General features: G+C 41.2%; 2 protein-coding genes across 3 annotated transcripts; one reads left to right on the top strand and one right to left on the bottom strand.

Moving 5' to 3' along the window:
* The first annotated feature begins 479 nt into the window (after positions 1-479).
* On the top strand, positions 480-8,870 carry LOC5516468 (microphthalmia-associated transcription factor). Of its 2 annotated transcripts, none has more exons than XM_001636424.3 (10): positions 480-763; positions 2,928-3,147; positions 3,926-4,180; positions 4,565-4,593; positions 4,687-4,753; positions 4,953-5,009; positions 5,474-5,585; positions 6,153-6,225; positions 6,868-7,015; positions 7,387-8,870. In XM_001636424.3, the coding sequence occupies exons 1-10, from the start codon at positions 654-656 to the stop codon at positions 7,648-7,650; spliced, it is 1,335 nt and encodes a 444-aa protein (XP_001636474.1). In that variant the 5' UTR covers positions 480-653; the 3' UTR covers positions 7,651-8,870. The 2 variants fall into 2 exon arrangements, with proteins under 2 accessions (XP_001636474.1, XP_048589259.1); XM_048733302.1 differs by having other exon boundaries at positions 6,865-7,015.
* A 5,342-nt stretch (positions 8,871-14,212) lies between these two features.
* LOC5516471 (dynein axonemal assembly factor 6) lies at positions 14,213-18,125 on the bottom strand. The gene is made up of 6 exons (XM_032386361.2): positions 18,001-18,125; positions 17,864-17,936; positions 16,143-16,245; positions 15,716-15,812; positions 14,987-15,072; positions 14,213-14,454 (listed from the first exon to the last, which is right to left on the bottom strand). Exons 1-6 carry the CDS (start codon positions 18,076-18,078, stop codon positions 14,328-14,330), a joined length of 564 nt encoding a protein of 187 aa, XP_032242252.1. The 5' UTR covers positions 18,079-18,125; the 3' UTR covers positions 14,213-14,327.
* Positions 18,126-23,210: the final 5,085 nt, after the last annotated feature.

Raw genomic sequence — 23,210 nt, 5'->3', positions numbered from 1 at the left:
TGCAGTTCGGCATAGAGATAACAGGGCTGAAACAGGAAGTGAGGCATTGTGGTTACCCCCCCCCCCCCCCCCATTAATTTTAGTCTGTCAAGCAGTGGTCAGCTTTAAAGAAAATTTTCTGTGGATCTCAGGAGCCAAATTATTTTTGAAGGTAGAAAAAAATTGTTGACAAAAGCAAGCAACTAAGATTCCCTGTAGTTTTGTTGTTGTTTTTGTTTTCAAGAGGGCTAAAGTAAATGTATGTAAACTATTGTGCCCCTATCGATATGAAATTGTGTTTTGTTTTTTTTTAGAAAAGATTTTCTTTTTTGCCGCTGTTACTAGCAATGATGCAACTCATATCCATATATGGAGCGAGAAATGTCTTGAAACAATAAAACAATAGCCTATGACGCAGCGCCCCTCCTTGATTCCTAGGGAGCGCACCGCCGATTCTAACCAATGCTGACATCACAAGCTATTTACGGTACCATGTGGTCTCTCTCAACCAATCGCCGCTTTGTTGCGACCAAGAAAATATGGAAGCCTGAATTTCGCTACGAGAACAAGTTTCTTGAGAAGAGTGGTGTTTTATTGCTATTTTCGGGTGCTTAGAGACTAGTCCTACTATATTCAACCCCTTTCCTCGAAAGGGTAAGGTTTGCAGTGCTCAAATGACCGAATCAGGGGTGGATTTAGGCTTCGATCTCCTACAAGACGGATTTGACGAAGGTTTCGGCGAGGGACTAACTGAGCTAAAGTGGAGAGTTGTGGAGCCTTCAAGGTATTTCGCCAGACATCAAACCATTACAACATTCATTCTCATTTACTGACTATATAGAAGAGTTGGAGAATAGCAATATTAGTTTATTTTAAGGCAGAAATTCGCGTATTGAAAATTGAAAGCGACGCTTTTCTTGAGTTGAAGGGAACTGCCCCCATGCGTTGTGAAAACGATACGGTCGCACGTGCAGAAATAATAGATAGTTTCTCTGTATTATAGTTCTTTTTTTAAGCCTAATCGTATTTTATTACTAGCTGATCGGTGAGCAAACCTTTGTTTATAACTTACGTTGTTTTCTGACGTTGTATTACTCGCAAATGGCACAAAATATCAACCAAACCATAACCCATCAGGCAGGAAAACATTATCGAGCGGAAATCCGCGAATGCAAGCTGGCCGAAAATACCTGCAACTTTATTGCTGTATACTGCCTTCAAACGCTTAGAAATATTTTAAAGTTATGTGGAACTTTCACTTTCCCAGCTACGTGTGCTATTTTCGTGCGCCTGATCAAATTTTTTTGAGAAGTCGTGTAATGGTACAGAAGCACACAGTATGACGTCCTCAGCGTTGCCCGGGCTGTAATCATCGTATTTCAAACTTGTCCTTGCTTGCCAAAACCCCAGCCAACAGATCAGATTACTACATCCACTTGAAAAGCCTCGAAATTGTGAAGTCTTACAGCTTTTTTCCATTGAATTTATGCCCAAACGGGTAAATAATATTAATTACTCACTAAATATTCTATTAAGAACTGCAATAACAGGTACAAGAGTCTCGGCAGATCTTGCTATTTTTTGTTTCGTGCAGTGTGCCTGAAAAAATAATATTTTTGATGTCGTCGATGTTATTGTTTTTATATAGACAGGATTTTAGACATCCAATTTTATTAAATTCTAATGCCTGTTCGTATGTTATTGTTTTCTAATCTCAAACATTGTGTTTCACTTTCGTGCGGTCCTTACCTAAACAAAGCGTAAAATAAGGTACTCGAGTGTTTATTTTCGTTATTTTGTAACCTGAATCTTTTCATTTAATGGCTTCTCTTTTAAGGTACATGGACGACATGCTTGATCAGTCATTCGAAAATAAAGCTCGAGCGATTTTGCTGTTCTTACTAATCCATTAAAATGAAAAAAATAATTTGGTTCCGGGCCTTGATATTTTGTCTTTGAGTGGATTTTCTTCAAGGTATGTTTAATGGTGTCATTGTTTAGATGACAGCTTTTGTGTATAAGTTATCTAGTACTTTCTCGTACTAGACTCAATCGGTTTGATCAGCGAACCATTGATAATGTATTTTGTTCCATTGTTCTTTTTCTTTGATAACAATTGCTGATTTTCCCGTGACTTTTGAGTGATTCAAACTAGTAAACATTCATTTTTTATTCACATCTATTTATTTTCTAACATCCTGTTATCAGAAAAAGATATCTTTTATGTATGTTTCACTGTAATATGTCACAATTAGTAGACTTCTTATGATCTGTGTGGTTAATGAAATTAGTTATCACATCATCCCTTATTTCAAGCCAAGGGGGATTCCTTGGACTGGAGTTTTGACTTACCTAACTCTTCACATTAAGTGTACAGAAGGAAGGAAAGGAAGGAAGAAAATGTTATTAAAATCACCTGAACCTTTGACAAACCACATCCTATATCCTGAACTTAGGACCTCTGTAGGACCATTAGAGCATTATCAATATCAATCTGGGCTAGCCTCTATGCACTTTCCAAATAAGGCAACACTGTTGTGTGACATTTTGCCAACAGGAAGTGATCCCCTTATAATTGACTTCCTGTCTTATATCTTTATATGGTTGGTTTTTGTTGACCTTTGTTACAAGGGCTGGATCAGGCTGCTGAAGTCTCAACAAACTCACATCTAATTATAGCCTAAACACAGGGCATATATCCGAGCTCTTTACTTTTCTACTCACTCCTTATTGAAATTGTGTGGGAGTAGGCAACCCATTTTACTTCCTCAAATTTAGGAAATTTTAATAACATCCAAAATGACAAAGCACAGATATACCAAAGGGGATCATATTCCTTCATGGAATTTTTACCCTACCACAAGGCCAGTGGTTTTTAGCCCGTCAAACCCTTACATTTATCCGTCAAGCCAACTTGACAAATCGTCTATGGGTTATCTTTTGAACAGTACCATGGAGAGTAGTAGCCTAAAATCGCCTGCCGTGGGCTCCCCCATGACACGGACCACCTTCAAGCAACAACTTCAAAGGCAGCAACTGGAGCAGATGGACCAACAGGAAAAGAAGTTTGTTCAAAGTGGATTTGAGAGCTCTCAAGGAATCAGTATACCACAAAACCCCTCTCCACCTACATTAGCATCTTCTGAAGTCCCCACGAGTGTGTTACAAGTGAGTGGAAAACATATCCATATAATACATTACACAGCATACTATCCTCTGACACACCTACAAGTGTATTATTAGTAAGTGAAAGCAGTTAAAAGTATACCTTACAATAAATATCAAACCATTCTCAGGATGAAGTACCTGTAAGTGTTTTACTAGTGATTGCTTTTGTTACAATAATTGTCTTTATTTTGGTGGACTGATGTTAAGTGAATAAAATCACACAAAAAAGAGACTTTTTTGTTATTTTTAATCAATTTAAAAAAGGTACACACAGACATACCCATGCATAACATAACATAGCATGCAAAAAAGAAAGCACAATAAAAACATTGTATTTTTTATCTAAGCCTGTTATAATGATGTAGTATTGAAAGCCATAGCTAATAAGAGGTGAAATATGGAGAGGAGTTTGATGCTGATGTCATGATTGTCGAGGATAGTACTTCTGTTGAGGTCATGTTTCACTCAATGAAGAGTCCCAACTTTAGTTCCAGTATGGTTTGTTTGGTTTTGTGGAAAGTTTAAGATTAGCATGACATGTTATGTTGCCACACAAACAATTTGCTGATAAAAATATATGAGAAGGAAGTGAACTTCTGAAACTCTGTAAGACATTTAGGAAGCCAAATATTTTGATGCTGCCGAAAGAATTTTATCTATCCAGTTCTATTTATTCTTACTATAAATTTCTGTTGTTTGCCCTAACTTGTCTTTCTTGCTTTGTCCTGTGTTTTGTATTCAGAGCACAAAAAAATGACACTGCTTTCTTTTTCCCCAGGTTAAGACTAAATTGGAAAATCCGACCAGATACTATGTCGCTCAACAGCAAAAAAGACAGGTCAAAGAATACCTTAAGAACTCCTCAACTTCAACAATGTCATTACCAAACCACTTCACCATTGAACCTACTGCAACCAACACTGGACCGAGTAGTCAACCAACATTAAATGCCATCAACCAACAGGCCGTAGCTACTTTGACGAAAAGGCTTAAACCTAGTGTAACAAGCTCTGAGGCCGCAGCAAATGCAGAGGTACAAATGAAATCACTTTTTATACACAGTGCTAAACAACATATTTCAAATTCAATCAAGTGTAGTCATATTGTAAGAAAATTTTACTATGATATCTTGGCCATTTGTTTAGTTAAGATGTTTCAAGGTGCTTATTTCATAAATCTGTAATGATTTCTCTCAGCTGGGAGAGGCAATTTTCCAATTTAAAGATCCTAATCTTTGTTGTAAGAAAATATTTGAAAAAGAGGTCTCCTAGCAACACTGATAGAACAAAGGTTAACATTGCCTAATTTGTGATGTCTAAACATTGCTGCACTTCAGAGAGGTTTTTTTCTGGTTGAAACAGGAAGTGGCTACCTAAACAAATGTTATTATTGACTGTTTGTGTTTGTTTGGGTTCAGGTTGATAACCTCTTGGACGACATTATAAGGTGAGAGTCTATTAGTTCACATTCATTTTCAATGTATCAGCGACCAAGTAAGGAACAGTTGATTTACCAGTATGATGTCTCTTGTTCATTTAGCTTGGAGTCAAATCAGATGGATGACCAGGCCATCACATGGAATGATCCATCCATGCTGAATACCGTGGTATGTTCTCATTCCCTTTATCATCTGTTGAAATAACACTTAAGGATTTACTTTTATAGGTGTTATCCTATGAATTTATTACGCTAAAAGAACATAGGTACAGGCTACAATTTTTTTGTCATAACAACATCGTACTTAGAGTATTTAAAAAAATTGAATGTATTTAAGTTCTGATGTTTAGATTGTGGTTATTGTGCAGGGCCCAGTAGCAAGCAGCATGTACGATCTTTATGGCGGCTTGAACTTCACACCTATGGTAAAGAAACAAAGTTTCTTTAGTTTATTATTTTATTTCTATTAATTGCTCTTTTGTCCTAATGAAGACCTTCCCAATCTAGACTTTTCTTGTGTTATTCTCACTTGATGCTGAAAATTTAAATAAACTGTTGTGCGTTTTATATTTATAACATTATTTTGCATTAGATAATTTTTGATCGAAAAATGAAAGTGATGGAAGAAAAAAATGTCTTAACTTGCAGCGTTAACTGTGAGAATAGAGCGGTTATTTTATAGAATGTCGATTAGCTACTCTTTTGTTATTGTTTACATTGGAAAATACATCCTATTTGCAAGAATAATTCAAAATAACCACCCACAATTGGACACTGATTATTTATTAATATCACTTTTACTTGCTTGAACTAGCCGTTGAAAATGGATGCTTTTTGTACCTTTGTATTGTGCAGGAGTAAAATGACCTTTAACTGGATCATTTCGCAGGTTCAAAACGCTGCACCTTCTTCGTGTCCTGCTGTCTTAAACGAGCCTGGTATATCAATGGACCCAAATATGTTAGCGCGAGACAGACAGAAAAAAGACAATCATAATATGAGTGAGTATCTTTTGGGCATCCTTGTTTTCTTTGAGCATGAGGGAAGATTAGGTATTAATCATTGCACTCACAACAGTTTGCTGTAACTAGTGCAGACTGTACGTTTGAGAAGACGTTTGTTTATGTGATCGATAAATAAACAGAAAATAAAATATCTTAACTTACGTGCTGTGATGCAGACGAAAATAACAACAAAGAGAAAATATTTAGGCCCCTAGCCAGGATTTTGAGCGGGGGGGGGGGGGGGGGGGGTTCGTTTACCCATTTAGCGGACCATTTTCTCTTAGATAACTCGCCCTAGGCCGCAGTGGTACTCAATTTTCCTTCATTAGAGCGGACCTTCCATTCCAGTGGGGTGGTTCTTCCGAACCCCCCCTGGCTACGGGCCTGATATTTTACAGAATCACTGGATAGGGACAGCACACCAACGACCTGGCGCAAATAGTTACCTATTATTACAATTAGTTACAATTATTATTCGCAGAAGACGTTTACAGCATTTTATTTCCAAATCTTGTTTTGTACACTCGACTTTCGATTAATCATGTCTTTGATCATCTTTTGCAGTTGAGAGAAGAAGACGATTTAACATCAATGACCGCATCAAAGAATTGGGGACGATGCTACCGAAACAAGACCCGTAAGTCACTCATTTCGACTGGAAACTCGAGCGCTTCCCGCTGTTTTCAATATCCTGCGAGGATGTCCAAAAATATTTTCGCCGACGATTTACAACCTCTAAATCGTGTTCTGGTTTCCGTCATTCGATATCTTTGAAGCGTTTCCATTGGCCAACTCTGAAATGGCTCCCAATAACGACATCTCTCCGCCAGACGCTAACCAAAAAGCACTAACCTGTTTGACGGAATGACGGAAAAAGAAATCGATTTAGCAAGTTTTAGCATTTTTGTATAGTTTAGCCGTCATAGCCGTCATATAAAAGACGGTTGTTTTGCTTGAAGTTTTCTTGCTTATCTTTAAAAAAATAATGTTTTTTTTATAATTCAGTTTTTTTTATAGTTTAGGTTTAGAATGGAGCTGTTTAAATGTAGGATGGATTGTATTCCATAGCAATTCAAGTGGATTTAACTCGCAACTCGCTACTGAAGAGTTTTTGATGATTGACTTATGCGACATTAGGTCGCATTTAGCATCTATGAACATCATATCCTTTGTGAGGTGGGGTACTCTTATTTGTCCCCCAACCTACTGTTGTTTTTTTTTTGTTTGTTTGTTTTTTTTTTGCTAATAAAGCATTTTTACTTTTCCTTTGACCTAGCAGTGATTCCAGGCAGAATAAGGGAACGATTCTCAAAGCGTCGGTGGATTACATTCGCAATCTCAAGAAGGATGTTGACAAAATGAAACTCATCGAGGAAGAAAAACGCCAGCTTGAGATGTTAAATAGAAAACTCTTGCTACGAGTTCAGGTCAGTTCCACGCCCCAAATAAATACAATTTTCAACAAAGATAACAAAGCTTCACTGCGATTTACAATGATCTGCCAGGAGAAATGATTGTTAATTTCAGAGATGGCCAATGAAAACGCTTGAATAATTTTGAATGACGAAAACCACAGCGGTAGTAGCAGGGTAACAAAAGCACAGGCAACCCAAAAATAGCAACAGGAGAAACAACATTAAAAGCCGCAAAATGATTACAAGCAGAAGAATACTATTTCATCGCCTCTTGCAAACACTAAGCCACGCAAAATATTTCAAATAGATGCCTCCGCTAGAAAAGAGATCCACCGACCTGATTTAACTAACAGCTGACATATCAAGTGTGTTATTTTTTGCAGGAACTCGAGATGCACGCCAGGGCGCATGGTATCCCCACGACACCGCTGACCTCAGACACAAGCACCGCTCTGCTATCAACGCTGCTCACGGTGAAGCCTGAGCCCAAGTCTCCCGTGTCGACATGCAGTGTGCGGGTCAAACAAGAGCCCGTGGAGGTGGAGGACGGGTCGGTTTCGCACGAACCTATGGACGGCTGTTCTCTCGCTTCCTCCAGAAACCCTAGCCCGGGCAGTATAGACATGGACGATGATGATGACTTATAACCACTGATAGTACAATCTGGCACTGATCGTACACTCTGGCATTACCAGGAGAGGCACTGTGTCGGCACCGGATCATCGCTCAACACGTCTTACACTCCATAGTCACGTGACCTCACGTCGAGTCTCTTGATCGGTGCAGACTTCAGGATTCATTATCCCTTACTGACTACGTACCGGGAACTCCATGCGGAAAAGAGAGCGCGTTCTCGCTTTCCAAGGCCTCAAAGGACCTATTCAAAACAATATAATTGAGATACACCTCGGCTCGCCCTAGAACTAGAAAAGACGAGTCAAGTCGATATTTTAAAGAGCATAGCGGTCAACAAACAACACAGAATTTTAGCAAAGTCCAACCTCGAAAGTCAAACATGACTTACCGGAGGGAACTTGAAGCACACAAAGAAAAAAGAAAATAAAAAAAAAGAATAGTATGACATTAATAATGAAAATGTGATAGCTAATAAGCTAATTAGAAATATAGAGATAAGAAAAGCAGTGATGTTACTGAGGCCAGTACGGGGCAGTCCAATGCACAAAAAGTCAAGGTTACTTAAATTGAGAAATCAATTATTTGTTCTGCGTGCCTGGCGACGAGGATTGTAATTTTAATCGGTTGCTTTTAATGTCCGTTTTTAATCCATTGTGCAATTGCGCGTTCCCGATATGTTCGTGTCAAGTACGCATGCTCGGTGACCCGGCGTGCTTTGCAGTCGCTCCGATGTCGATTTCTCAGTCTAAAAAGCGATGGGTCGTTGAGCATGGGAAACTGCAGTTCATTATTGCTCAGCAAAAGCTCGCTGGAGTTAGCTAGCAGTACGCTGCGTTGGTATCCAACGAAGCGATGTTTAACCTGTCTACAAGCATTGTATCGAGAATGACTTTGGGCAGGTTATAAATTAGACGAATCGTAGAAAGATTTTAGTTCTTCGTTCAGCGTAAGCGCAATCATTCATTTACCAACAGTTGCTTTTTGCGAATTATGTAAATAGAAACGTATGGGAAGGGCTAGAGTTGAATGATGTTTTATTCGGACGAAAGAAAAGCAAAATATTGGAGGATATTAAGATTGACAAGCCTCGTAATATACAGTACATATCATTAGATGAAAATTCGAGTGACCAAATCAGAATGAGAATTTATATCGGTTACATATTCATTTGAATGTGTGAGAAAATGTAGAATGTATGGTAGAATTTATAATAAATGTAAAGATAGACCTAGAGGTTGCTTTAGCTGCATATCTCCTTTTCTCTTTTTTCCTATCCTAGTCTATTCGTGCCTTCAATGTGCGTTGTCACGGTAGCGCGTGTTTCTAGTCACGGTAGCGCGTGTTTGCAGTCACGGTAACGCGTGTTGGTGGTCACGGTAGTGCGTGTTGGTGGTCATTGTAGTGCGTGTTGGTGGTCAAGGTAGCGCGTGTTTGTGGTCAGGGTAACGCGTGTTGGTGGTCACGGTAGCGCGTGTTTGTAGTCACGGTAGCGCGTGTTGGTTGTCACGGTAGTGCGTATTGGTGGTCACTGTAGCAAGTGTTTGTAGTCACGGTACCGCGTATTGGTGGTCACGGTACCGCGTATTGGTGGTCACGGTACCGCGTATTGGTGGTCACGGTAGCGCGTGTTGGTGGTCACGGTAGTGCGTATTGGTGGTCATTGTAGTGCGTATTAGCCTTTCTATTCTTGAAGATCTGAGACTATTTTAGTAACATGACACTTGAATAATCCACTTCCCTATCACAAGGCAAGATTGTTCACTACTTGAATCGCTACAAGAATCTATAAATCCCCTTTACAATAACTTGTCTTAAAGTCATCGGAAAAATACGTTTCCACGAGGTGAGGTGGCGTTAGCGATTCCCGGATATTTTAAACCCCGGGCGCAAGGGTCGTGTACCGGCACTACAGCGGTATCCCCGATGTCACCGTCAAACCTGTAGATATCCCCGATGTCACCGTCAAACCTGTAGATATCCCCGATGTCACCGTCAAACCTGTAGATATCCCCGATGTCACCGTCAAACCTGTAGATATCCCCGATGTCACCGTCAAACCTGTAGATATCCCCGATGTCACCGTCAAACCTGTAGATATCCCCGATGTCACCGTCAAACCTGTAGATATCCCCGGTGTCCCCGTCAAACCTGTAGATATCCCCGATGTCACCGTCAAACCTGTAGATATCCCCGATGTCACCGTCAAACCTGTAGATATCCCCGATGTCACCGTCAAACCTGTAGATATCCCCGATGTCACCGTCAAACCTGTAGATATCCCCGATGTCACCGCCAAACCTGTAGATATCCCCGATGTCACCGTCAAACCTGTAGATATCCCCGATGTCACCGTCAAACCTGTAGATATCCCCGATGTCACCGTCAAACCTGTAGATATCCCCGATGTCACCGCCAAACCTGTAGATATCCCCGATGTCACCGTCAAACCTAGATATCCCCGATGTCACTGTCAAACCTGTAGATATCCCCGGTGTCACCGTCAAACCTGTAGATATCCCCGATGTCACCGTCAAACCTGTAGATATCCCCGATGTCACCGTCAAACCTGTAGATATCCCCGATGTCACCGTCAAACCTGTAGATATTCCCGATGTCACCGTCAAACCTGTAGATAACGCCGATGTCACCGTCAAACCTGTAGATATCCCCGATGTCACCGTCAAACCTGTAGATATCCCCGATGTCACCGTCAAACCTGTAGATATCCCCGATGTCACCGTCAAACCTGTAGATATCCCCGATGTCACCGTCAAACCTGTAATATCCCCGATGTCACCGCCAAACCTGTAGATATCCCCGATGTCACCGTCAAACCTGTAGATATCCCCGATGTCACCGTCAAACCTGTAGATATCCCCGATGTCACCGTCAAACCTGTAGATAACGCCGTTGTCACCGTCAAACCTGTAGATATCCCCGATGTCACCGTCAAACCTGTAGATAACGCCGTTGTCACCGTCAAACCTGTAGATATCCCCGATGTCACCGTCGAACCTGTAGATATCCCCGATGTCACCGTCGAACCTGTAGATATCCCCGATGTCACCGTCAAACCTGTAGATATCCCCGATGTCACCGCCAAACCTGTAGATATCCCCGATGTCACCGTCAAACCTGTAGATATCCCCGATGTCACCGTCAAACCTGCAGATATCCCCGATGTCACCGTCAAACCTGTAGATATCCCCGATGTCACCGTCAAACCTGTAGATATCCCCGATGTCACCGTCAAACCTGTAGATATCGCCGTTGTATTATGCAGTGGAGGTCCGTATGGATTGTAGACCGTAAATCCGGTAGGTACGGTATCGAGGCTGCTACAATTTCCCGGTACCGGACTTATTTTCGTACAGTTTATAGGCCCGTTCACCATGTATGATAGCCCTGTATGGGGGTTTTCAGGTTTGCATGAAAACCCCGTGTTTATATTAGATCGCTTTCCACAGATCAAACTCCATTGCGCCAAGCTGTGTCTGTGATATTGGCACAGCGGTAGATACTGGAGCATGCGCCCTGAACGTATGGAAATTCTTTAGCCAGCCATCCGGTATAGGGGTGACCGCGTTTGTGCCGCTGTTGAAGTTTGTGTAGTTTGTGAAGGTATAGGTCCAGACTAGTGTCCAGCCCCCTCCGTCCGTGACCTGGTCGCAGTAGGCCTGGAACGGGTTTGCCATGGGGATCGGGCTGAATCCAATAGATCCCGGATGTTGCATAAGGGACTTGTACTTGAGATCTTTACATGTTTTCACAGCAGTGTCACTTCGTTTCCCTAGCAACAGAAAAAGTTTGCTGTAATCGAGTCTCTAAGGAGTTAATGAAATACTATGCGTGAATCGAAGGGTAGTATGATTATATATTTGTAAAGAGCGCTATTTCAAAAATATATTTACATACTACTTCGTCTATTACACTACTACACACCAAGCGCTACCAACCAACTACTATTGTTTGCACACCTACATCACCTATCTCTCATCCCTCCTCCCCTTGGATCTGTCAGGTAGCCTATTCATTCGCATGGTTCAACTCACCGAATGCCAAGTCATCCAGAGTCCGCACCTGACAAAGAAAAATAGCCACCGGATTACATCCCACCAACTGCCATGAATTGTTTGCATACATTTTTTTCTCTAGCTAATACCAAAAATATATTATAGTAACGAGTGAGACTTCTGTCGGATTAGTGGAGAAATCCGGTAGTTTATTGGCGTTACGGAGCACCAGCACCAAAAACACAATGGAACAAAAGCCAAAAACAAAGACCTTAGAACGAGACAATGAAATAGAGTACAAAGGCCGTGGGCACCAAAAACAAAGCTCCCGTAACACCAAGGAATACCCAGAAATCCATTAGTAAACTTAATTTTCGGAGCTAGACAGCTAGACAGCCATTAGCCTCGGTTCTTACTCTAGACTTGTCAATACGCAATTTATTCATGCTTAAACAATTTATTCATGCTTATGTTTAAAACTACTTAAAGGGGAGATTGTAGTAAAGGGAAGTACCGTTTAAACTTTCCTCGTATCATATATTCTATACTCTTTTCGGACATTAGAAGCTCTGCTTGTGTTGTTATAGTATGAGTACAAGCATTTCCTGAGACACGTTTTTCAAACACTAACCTTTATCATGCGAGTAACCGTGCCCAAGGATATACCAGTACCACCCCCTCTTGGGATACGCGCCGCGTCTCTCAGGACACACACACCAGATCGAGGCTGGAAGCCCGCATCGCCGCACTTCAGGTACTCTGTGCACAGCTTTGCACACGAAAACTCGTCTTCGGTAGACGTTTTCTCGATTAAGTTTCCGCCTAAGTCTGGCACTATTTGATTATAAACTGATCTTGTACTCCCGTCAGAGCGGGCGATAAATGGCTGATTCACCAGTGCACAAATCATAAAAATATAACATGGAAAGGTTAACAAAAACATCACAGCAACCAGTAAAGGAGAATCTTGTACGAAAAAACACATTTGCGTATTTGCCGATTTACGAATTCTTCCCTTTTGGGTCTATGTTTTTGAAAACGCTGTGACCGTTCGGTGTTTTTTGAAAAAAGATACCCTCGCTAGCTGTAGATTGCCGAAGGCACAAAGGATAGAGTGCAGATCACTTTCCGTGCCGCGCAAGCGGTGCGCTTTCTGGCATTTATGCAAGAAATATAAATGACATTGCTAGTGTCGGAAAATGAAATGTCGACACAAAGATTGAGCCTGCAGGTTTCATTTTGTTCCGATACAGCAAAATTAAGACACCGACGTTTTGACAGTGAAATGAACGTTTGGTCTTCGCCATAGTGCATTTCCGAAATAGGTTTGGTGTTTGCCTTAAGATCCGCAAACAGCGCGAAAATTACCGAGCATTGTGGCAGAGCTGGTTGACCACAAGGCAAATGAAAAGTTGGAGATTTACTTCGCACCAGATCCCACATGGTGTAAAAAGGAAAGCGCCAGAACATATGGGCCCAGCTACGCTGTTCACTGCTATTCTGTTTAGTAAAAGAAAATTTTTTGTAGTAGTTTCCTTAATTATAGAAATGATTACTTTTTCTTGAAAAAATAAACAAATCTTCATTCTTACCCTGGCGCCTAATAAGAAAACCCTACGGTTAATATAGGCTACAGGTACCATATCTTTCCTTAAAAACAAAAATATCTATAAACTGTGAAAATTATACTATGGCAATTCTTTTGAAGATTTAAATGGGAGAAATGCATAAATAAAAGGTATTATATTGCATTGATAGATTGGATTCAATTAAACTACACTTTAATATAAAACTTTAGTCGTGCGACTATCGAACCAATAAGCGCATGACACACCAATAAAGAACCAAAATCTGTAACAAAATGCAATCAATAAATCTGCAACAAAATGCATAAAAAACATGCACGACCAGAGAACCATGCATTCCCGTCTATCGAATTCCTTATGGATAATACCTTTTGATTAATAAACATGTCCAAAAACACTGTTTCCTGTCGAGTTTCCAGTCGCTTAGCAAAAGCAATTACTTGTTGTTGAGGGCCGAAGCAGGGGTGGGGCACTGGGGGCACGTGCCCCCCCCCCCTCCCCAATATGTTCACAAAAATATAAGGAAATGACCAGTAGGGGCGTGGCTGTGCCCCCCCAATATTTTCTTAATGTTTCTGTATTGTGCCCCCCTCCCCCCCAATCTTTCGAGGCCTACTGTGGCTCTTGAATAAATGGCGATATCCGAGTTGTTCTTTTTCGCCTCAAACCGCAGCACGGGGGAGGGAGTGTTGATAAAAATGATTTTGTTTTGTTTTTATTACGGGATATCATCATTCGAGGAAACATGGTAAGTACGAAGCATTTTCGAAATCAGATTTCGTTTAGTTTCTTAACCTTTTTCGTGAATTAAAAATGGACATCATAGCTTTACAATCCCTTCCCTCCACAATGGAGATTTCCGTTTCGCTCTTCTCCACATCGAAAAAATGGAAAAAAGCGTCACCTATAGCACTGTAAAGGAGGGTGTACAGCTCAACATAAGAACCCTTAAAGATAATAACAGAGAAACTAAAGAAAATTACAAACTTCTTTACTTGTTGTCATAAGATTGCTAGAAAATTTACAAATGTACATATCGACAGCCTAGTATTCACCGATGACCCACTCTCTATGTCAGAGTATAGCACATCAAAAGTTCAAAAAGTCATATTCTCTCACAAGTCTTAGAGTGACTGTCAGTAATTCTGTTCTTTTGTCCCACTTTGCCTTTCCATTTTTACTATCGACAGGATTAGGAAGATGGATGCCAAGTTTGCTGAAAAAAAAAAGAAAGTAGTAGCTTCCCAAATGAGATATATGGAGTAATAAATAACTTATTTACACAGGGATAAATAAGTTTTGAAGCTATACCAAATACCGTGGTTGGTGAGTCAAAGCAATAAAAAGAGACTAAAGCAGCCATCATTTAACTCATATTCTGCCGTGTCTTTGTGGAAGAGGGGAAACAACAGTGCCATGGGTGAAAAACATTAGCAGAAAGGGCACTAATTGAAATCTAGCTGAGACCAAGTCAGACACTTATAAGTTGCCCAAATCAAAAGGCCCTCTAGATTTGAAGCTGTGAATTTCGACTTTTTAATAGGCCCATTGATGATTGTCATCATCGTTTGCATTCTAGAGCATGTTGCTACCAATTCAGTTTTGACTTCAAACAAAAACCATATCAATTTTAAACTTTCTTCAGCATAAAAAATCTGAACCAGAACCCACTAGCACAGGCTTTTCAGCACCACATTAACCACCTTATTATTATTAACATTAACTGTATCAAGAAGAGGAAGACTTACTATTTGGGTGTTCTACAGTCCAGGAACGTATCAGTGACATCAAGATCAACATCCTTGTACTCTGTGTCTGGAAGTTTGATCTTTACCTGGGCAAAAACAGTTATAAGAAAATTTACTAGCTTTTCTCGGTAAGTATATTAAAGAATCCTGGGAACCAGAGGTCGAAAGATGTTCCCATCATAGAGGTTGACCCCTTTTTAGACCAACAGGGAATGGGCTAAGAGGACTTCAAGGAATAAAAATAGCTCTCAGTGTGTCAATGGTTTGACAGCTCATTTTAATCAAAGGATACACTATTAGCCAGAGCTGCAGCCTTCCTACTCATTTGGGTAGAAATGTGAAATGTACATTCCACACATTTGCTGTCATGTTTTATATATTCAATTCAATTATTTTATTTGGCACCTTTTCATTTCTGACTCATGGGCATGGCTCCAAATACATTCATAATGAAAAATAGCAATTGGTTTTCAATTCATATTCCTATTTACAAAATATTCTTTATCATCATACTTTGTAGCAATGTCTTTGGACAGAAATTATTGATGAAATGTAAATCCCACAAATTTACCCCCAGTCATGTTTTATGTATATTGATTACCTATACTGCCCCCACCCTTCAACAAATCCTTGACCCATCTTTGGAAAATTATAAAACGTGCTATATATATATATATCATTTTATTCTCTATCAGTGCATAAGAAAATAATCCAATTCCTTATTCTCACCACAATCTCCTCGCAAGATGCACTAGATGGGTTTCTATTCCCCATTTGCAGGAACATCTCTTCTGGTGATATAGCTTGCTTGAAAACCATATCATACCTAAAGCCAGGTGAAATCTCAGTTCTTATGGACGTAATCAAGTTCATGAGATGAACTAAACAATAATGAAAACTATCCTATTGGTACTATATTTTGTGGGCACCCAATTTACAAAAAAAAGTTGAGTATTTCAAGAGAGTATAACTTAGCAATTTAAGGGCTAAATTTGGTAAAAATGTAAAAAAAACTCTTTTTTTAAATTGTCCATACCTCTATTCTGTGCTATCAAAAAAAGGAATACTGTCTTTGTTATAAAAGTACTTCAAGGTCCCCTGACTCCTTTCAGAAATCAAATGAGTTGTGAAGATCAAACAGTTATAAATGTCTTACTCTGGGGAGGGCCTTGGATCAAATTCATCTTCTGCGTGAGCGCTGTCTGGAATTTCCTCAGGCTCCCAGATGTCTTTAGTGGTTACTTTGTTTTCTTTTGGATCTAATGAGTTCAAAGATTTCGTGTTGAAATTGCACTAAGAAATCATGTATTTTTTTAAGTGGCAAACTTGTGCTCCACCATTTAGCGGAGCCCCACTACAATGTTTCTGGCCACCCTCCCCATTTCCTCTTAAGGATACAGTAGACCCAAGCGGTAATTACCCCAATCGTCCCGGCAAAATCGCTCGCGCTCGCGCCAGATTAAAGCAAATGCCAGCAAACTATACATCAATTTAAAGCTCATTTTTTATACGCACTTTATTTTGAGTGCTTTTGCCTGGTCCGAAGTGCGAAATCGATCACTTATGCGAATTATTTATACACACCAAAAACATGTAACCTCCCTGGATCTGCTTTATATCTTTCGTCATATACTAAACTGACAAACCGTGTCTACATTTTACGTCACACAGCCTCGTTGATTAATAATCAAGGATCAAAGTTAGACGTGGAATAATTTTGCTTCTTTGGCTACAACGCGCTATTTAAGTCCGTAGCAAAAAAAGCTATTGATTATCCGCGGCACGGTGTGACAGAACAATATCTATACAAGATGCTTGCCAAGTTGCGCTGGAATCGGGCGGTTGGAAGTGTATCTTTAATTCAGATATTTAGAGTAAGATGGGGTGAAATTTGATTGCAAGATATCGGGGATGGAATTTGTGTTAACATTAGAGGCAGCGTGACAGTACTGACAGACGAAGAGCAAATAGAGCCGCGTATGGCAACCAATCACATTGCACGCTCTACACGCAGCAGGAAAACTCTTAGGCGCTCAAATGTAATAGCGCTAGTCGTGCATGTGAAGGAAGATGCCTAGACCGAAGCGAGCTTGCACCAAAGAAAAGAAGAGCGCGGAAAACTTAAAAAGACCACAAACGGAGACAACTCTATGTTTTGGGCTTTCTTCCTCACTTAGCCTTCTTCGAAGGAAGCCAAGGATTCTTACTTAATCTTGGCGTAGTTTACAACTATGCAAAATTTAGAGTATACGCTTATAAAGTTGATATAAATACGGATGAATCTCGGATAATTCGTCGATAATGATACTGACATGCTTGTATGCTAATTAGAGGGAAAAGCCGTAAAACTAAGTTCCCCGGATGTTGATCACAGGACTTTGAGCTAAGTAAAAAGGATTATGGGATTATTGACGCCTTTGAGAATAACGCTACACTCGTTCGAATTCGGTTTTTCTTGAATATCTGGCGGAGTATTTAAGATTTTGGTGGTATTTTTTTGCTAACATCTAGAGTGTGCCTATTGTCATCGAATGGCATAACAAAAAAATTTCACCCGAAATGAAGCCATTTGGGTCTACGGTATCGTTAACTTATCAGACATTTCCTTAATTGTATTCGAAAGATCGCAGTCGTAATCAAGCCATTTCAACTCAATATCGCTCAAAGTCAGTGCTCCACACCCAATATTGAGCCCCCATGATATTGATAATACAAGACCAATATTGACACATTCAACTCCATAAAAGATGTAACACAAATATTTCTTTCAATAAGAACTTGAGACATCAGGATATGTAGTCGTCTGGTTAATAATATCTACGCTCAAATCACATCGATAAACAGCATCGAAACACAATAACAAGGCCTCCAACAAACCTGCCCTTGACGTCTTCTTCACTGGTCCGATGTTGCCGGGAGTAAACTTGGGTCGGTTTGGTTTCTCCAGTTCCTGCAATAAAAAACTCATTACACACAAAAAGAACTAGGTTCTAGTCCCTTAGTTTCATACTTACATCATCGCTTGAGTCTCCATCTTCGGGCGGTTTTAGCAGGTCGGATAATGCTGTTAGTTGGGTTGCAATGCCCTCCATTTTGTTTGTTGTCAGTTTCCATGAAGCGTGTATCCAGGCCTTATATCCACCACAGGCATACCGATAGGGAGCGATCTCATCTTCGGAGTCAACAGGCCGGTACCCAGGATTTTTCTTGGGGGGGGGGGGGGGGGGACGAAATTCGAAAAAGTGGAACTTATTTTTCTAGCCAAATGTTGAACTTACACCAAACCCGATAAAGAGCCACACGGCGGCTTGGGTGGAAGACAAAAACCAACAAGACAAACGCAGTTACAGTTGTGAGCGCAAATATAAACAGCGTAAAGGGAAAAAAACTTGAGCTTCATTTTTATCTGGAAATCGAGCAACAGATATTGTGGCACTGCCGGAAACCAAGATCGACCCCAGTGTGCTAGACAATAAACTCTTTCCACCTGACCAGTGGCGCCATAGATGACTTAATGGCCAAGAGAACTCCTCCGCCACCCAGTGTGCTAGACAATGAACTCTTTCCACCAGGATACTGGGTGGCGGAGGAGTTCTCTTGGCCATTAAGTCATCTATGGCGCCACTGGTCTGTACTGACATTAACACGGAAAGTTCTGAGAGTATTTGGGCTCGGATACGCATGCGCGGTCGGTTGTTCTACTTTTGTAGTTTTTACAGACCCCCTGATCAGTCAGTGGAGACCTGACGGAAACACATGACTTGACGTTTCCAATAAGCTCATTTCACATCAAATAAGACGGAAAATTCACCTAAGTACTTAGTGAGTAATATAATATCAAACAAAATATCAAATGCGACGTTTTTTCAAATTGATGCGGCTTTTTTGTAAAGTGTCATTGAAATTTGAGCTTTCGTCCTAAGCGAGCTAATACATAGCGCAAGGATGATCAAGGAAACATTATCTTAAAAAGCCAAAATCTGGGTATGTGCATCTCGGCCTCGTGTTATTTGTGTTTTGAAAGCGGAAAATCAGTCCGAAATACAAGAAACTAATGGCCATTGTAAGAAATTGTATCTTCTTTCTCCATCTCTTCGAAGTGCGCATGTTCAGGATTTTTGTTGTCAGTGGATGAGTTATCAGCTTTACGTGAGCTTGGCGGCGTCTGCAAACTCCACCCACCGGACAACCCTCCAGCTATCTATTTGTTGGTGATTTCAATTTCCGACATGTGGACAGGGTTACCGTGGTTACCATCACTCATTGTAACGGTGGGAGCTCTGTCCCTCTGAAGGCCTCGCTCTTATTGAGATCATGCGGGACTTTTACATGGAACAAATGATCACCTTTCCCACACGTGAAGATAAAACCGTGGATCTTTTAATAACTAACTGTCCAGGCCCGGTGTCAAATCCCAGATCTCCTGCATAGTTCAGCGACCACGATGCAATTGGCTGTTCACTTAACTGTTCTACTCCAGTTAACAGAAAACCTCGCAGGAAAGTGTATCTTTACTCTAAGGGTGATAACGATTAGATTCGCACGGATATGCAGTAGCATGAAAGGAAGTGCTTCTCATCTTGCCCTTATGAAAGACCGATCAAGGTGGACTGGAATCTATTCAAAGGGGCGCTTCAAAGGTCCATTGAAGCTAACATCCCATCTAAGCTTATTAGTGGACGCGATAAATTACCATGGCTAACTCCGAGCCTGCGGCGCCTTATTAGGCAAAACCACCGCCTACACACAAAGTTCAAAAAGACGGGAAGTGCAAGACTGCGCTCAAAATGGAACTCGGTTAGGAGGCTTTTGAGCTCCGCTCTGCGGTAGGCGCGCAATAACTACATCACCGATGTCATTGGGGATGTCCGATCAAATTCCAAGCCCTTCTGGAAGATCCTCGCCTCACAGCGTAAAGACGGCCAATCTATGCCATCCCTTTAAAACCATGACCACTCCCTCGTTGAATTAGATACAGAGAAGGCGACAGTGTTAAACCAGCAGTTCTGCCTTAACTTCTCCTCTGAGAACAATAACTCGATCCCTCATCTCCAACGCAGGTGCCCGAAAATTACTGACATTCGTGTAACACAGGGTGGCGTCTTAAAACTCTTAGAAGGTCTCAAGACATCAAAATCAGCCGGCCCCGACAGGTTGCACCCTACAATCCTTAAAGAGGTAGCAACCATTATTAAACCTATGCTGACGTACATCTTCCAAAAGTCTATTGACTCCGGGAGCCTGCCCGAGGACTGGCGCATCGCTAATGTGTGCCCGCTCTTCAAAAATGGCGATAGATCCCTTGCAGTTAACTATCGGCCAATCTCATTGACTTAGTATTGTGTGCAAAGTCCTGGAGCAAATCATTTGTACTAACATAATGGCTTACATTGAATCTCACAACATATTTTCAGACCGCCAGCACGCGTTCAGGAGGAATCATAGTTCATAACTGGGTATTGATTCTGGATTGCAGTCCGACGCTTTCATAATCGATTTTGAGAAAGCATTCGAGGTACCGCATGAGCGACTAAAGTCCAAGCTCGCCAGCTATGGCATATGCGGTTCTACGCTATTGTGATGCCTTTTTATGTCACCGGAGGCAGCGGGTAGTAGTGAATGGATCAAAGTCGAAGTGGACGCAAGTGGCATCTGGCGTCCCTCAAGGCACCGTTCTTCGTCCGGATTGTTTAATTTATTTATTAACGATAGCGTCGAAGTTGTGAGTAGCGGCTCAGAGGTCCGAATTTTTGCGGAAGATTGTATCTGCTACAGGACTGTGCGGTCACAGGAGGACTGTAATCAGCTGCAGCGCGATATTGACAGCCTATCATCCTGGGCTGATACCTGGCTAATGGACTTTGCCCCCTCTTAGTGCAAAACCATGCAAATCTCGACAAATACGCGCAATTACATCCCATATTTGTACCATCTAAGGGATAGCGCGCTCGACTCGGTCAAGGAAGTGAAGTACCTAGGTGTTACTATAACACACAACTTCCGCTGGCACAAGCACGTCGCTGACGTCACGAAAAGGGCGAACAAGATCCTAGGCCTTCTCAGGAGAAACCTGTACTTCTGCGATGTGAAGACTAAAGAAGCAGCATACTTTGGCTTGGTGTCCGCCCGGTCATGGACTACGCATGTGCAGTTTGGCCCCCCCGTACCCAAAATATACTAAACGAGCTAGTTAAAGTGCAGCGAAGGGCGGTACGTTTCGTCACTTGCTACTTTTATTCATTCGGGCCAGGGACCATCACCCGACACCTACAAACGCTTGGTTGGCAGAGTATCAAGGCTCGTCAGGAAGCGGCAACTCTATGTCTGTTCAATCGAGGGATTCACTCCCAATCAAACTCGCCGCTGTCCACTCTTTCAGGATCAGTACGCAGCTCTTACAAGCTGCAATTTGATTGGGCAAATGAACAATTATCCGCACCTCGACACAAAGAACGAGAAGAATAGAGACAAAAGAACTCCTTTGTAGAACAAAGATAATAGGAGACAAAGCAGCTTCTTCACGTATGCATAGCCCGGGGGGGGGGGGCATTCCGATAAAAACAGACGTGGGTGATCGTCGGCAAAATCGATTTTAACCCTAGGAGATGGCAAATTGGGTGTGGTGGAAGGAATTTTGAACCCTAAGAGATAGCAGAATCTAAAAAAAAACACCCCTTATGAATAGCCTCCCCCTCCCTCCCAGGGATGAATAGTTACCCGCGCATGCTAGCGACTTGGTTTGTTTGTAGAACGCTTAGCGCCAGTTAAATCATTAATCAGTTAATTAAGCCGAAGTGACTTCGGGGCGGTTTAAAGGATTTGAGAGGGCTCTTCAAAGGCCGGAGGGTAAATCAGAAACATTTTAAAGTATAAATTAGCTCAGTTTTAGTAGTAGATATCAATAGTTCAGTGGATGCACACACATAACGATTCTGTTTGAAATTCAAAAGACTGGGACTATCTTAGTCCCCGTGGTCTGATGGGCGGCCATCTATAGGGCACCATGCTACAGGTCATCAGGGTGGTATCCCATCATGTCAACCTCTTATGTAATTGGAACCTTAGATATTATTTATTGATACACTGACAGCTGATAGCATTAAAGATATTGCAGTTATAGCCACGATGGAAATAGAAATATTGTAGTGAGGTTTCAATCTAGCTAGAGAGAATCATTATTATTCCGCCTGAGATTGACGTCATGATAAGTGGAACTTGGATCAGTACGTATTTTAGTGCTTTGTGCCATGCGTCATGTCCCTTGCATGACGTCATATATACGCTATGTATGTGACGTCATGATTGGCGCGCCTTGTATCGAAACGTCACGATGCATTTAACTTGCATATGTTACGTAATCAACTACTCTAAAGAAATGGACCCGAAAGCTTCCATTCTCTCTTATGCAATAAAAAGGTGGCGGCCAACAAATCAACATTTCACGAGGACTCTTTTTTTCTATACTTTACCTCGAAAGGCATGGAGCGTTGCTCCAAGTTAAAACTTGGTTTCCATATAGCCGTTACAGTCGTAAGGGTCGTAACTGTCGTCTGCAAAAATTCATTACCTATCACCATCGGCAGTTTAAGCGGCCATTCCTTTAGATTTCTGCGGCCCGTAAACAAAAAATCACTACCTCTAGCCTTCGCGAGTCGTGTGTTCACATCGGGTGCCAAACCCTAGACGGCTGTTACGACCCTTACGACTATATGGAGCGGTTATTCGTCAATGATAATCGTCCTGTGAGGTGTTTCACATGCAAAGTAGAAAGATGCAACTAATCATCGTTAACGACTTGCCCGTCGTGTATCATTTTATGTTATTGGTTTGGAACAATCAAGAACTCTCAGGTCGCGCGGTTAAATACTAGAAAACGCCGTTGACATGCTTTTAAAAGAAATTTCCCGCGGCTTGTTGTCTTTAGTCCCGTATCTTTCTATTTATATGGTTTTTAAGATCATTCCTGATTGCGCAAATTTGTAAAAAAAAAAACACAGCATTTATATGTGTTCATAAACGCGCGAAAAGTTGCGAGTCAATTAAATTTGATACCACGCAATAAATCATACCACAGGGATCCCAAAGCAAGCATAACTGCAACCGGGAACTTTCTTGGCAACAGTTGTACTATTATCTAGTCATCAAGCGTCAGATAATCAACAAAAGGGATGTATATTTAGAGCCACTGCGATGACAGCCAATCACTCACCGATATTATTTGCCG

This window comes from Nematostella vectensis, chromosome 10 (assembly GCF_932526225.1).
Source record: "Nematostella vectensis chromosome 10, jaNemVect1.1, whole genome shotgun sequence".
NCBI classification, from domain to species: domain Eukaryota; kingdom Metazoa; phylum Cnidaria; class Anthozoa; order Actiniaria; family Edwardsiidae; genus Nematostella; species Nematostella vectensis.
This window is presented reverse-complemented; position numbering and strand designations above follow the sequence as displayed.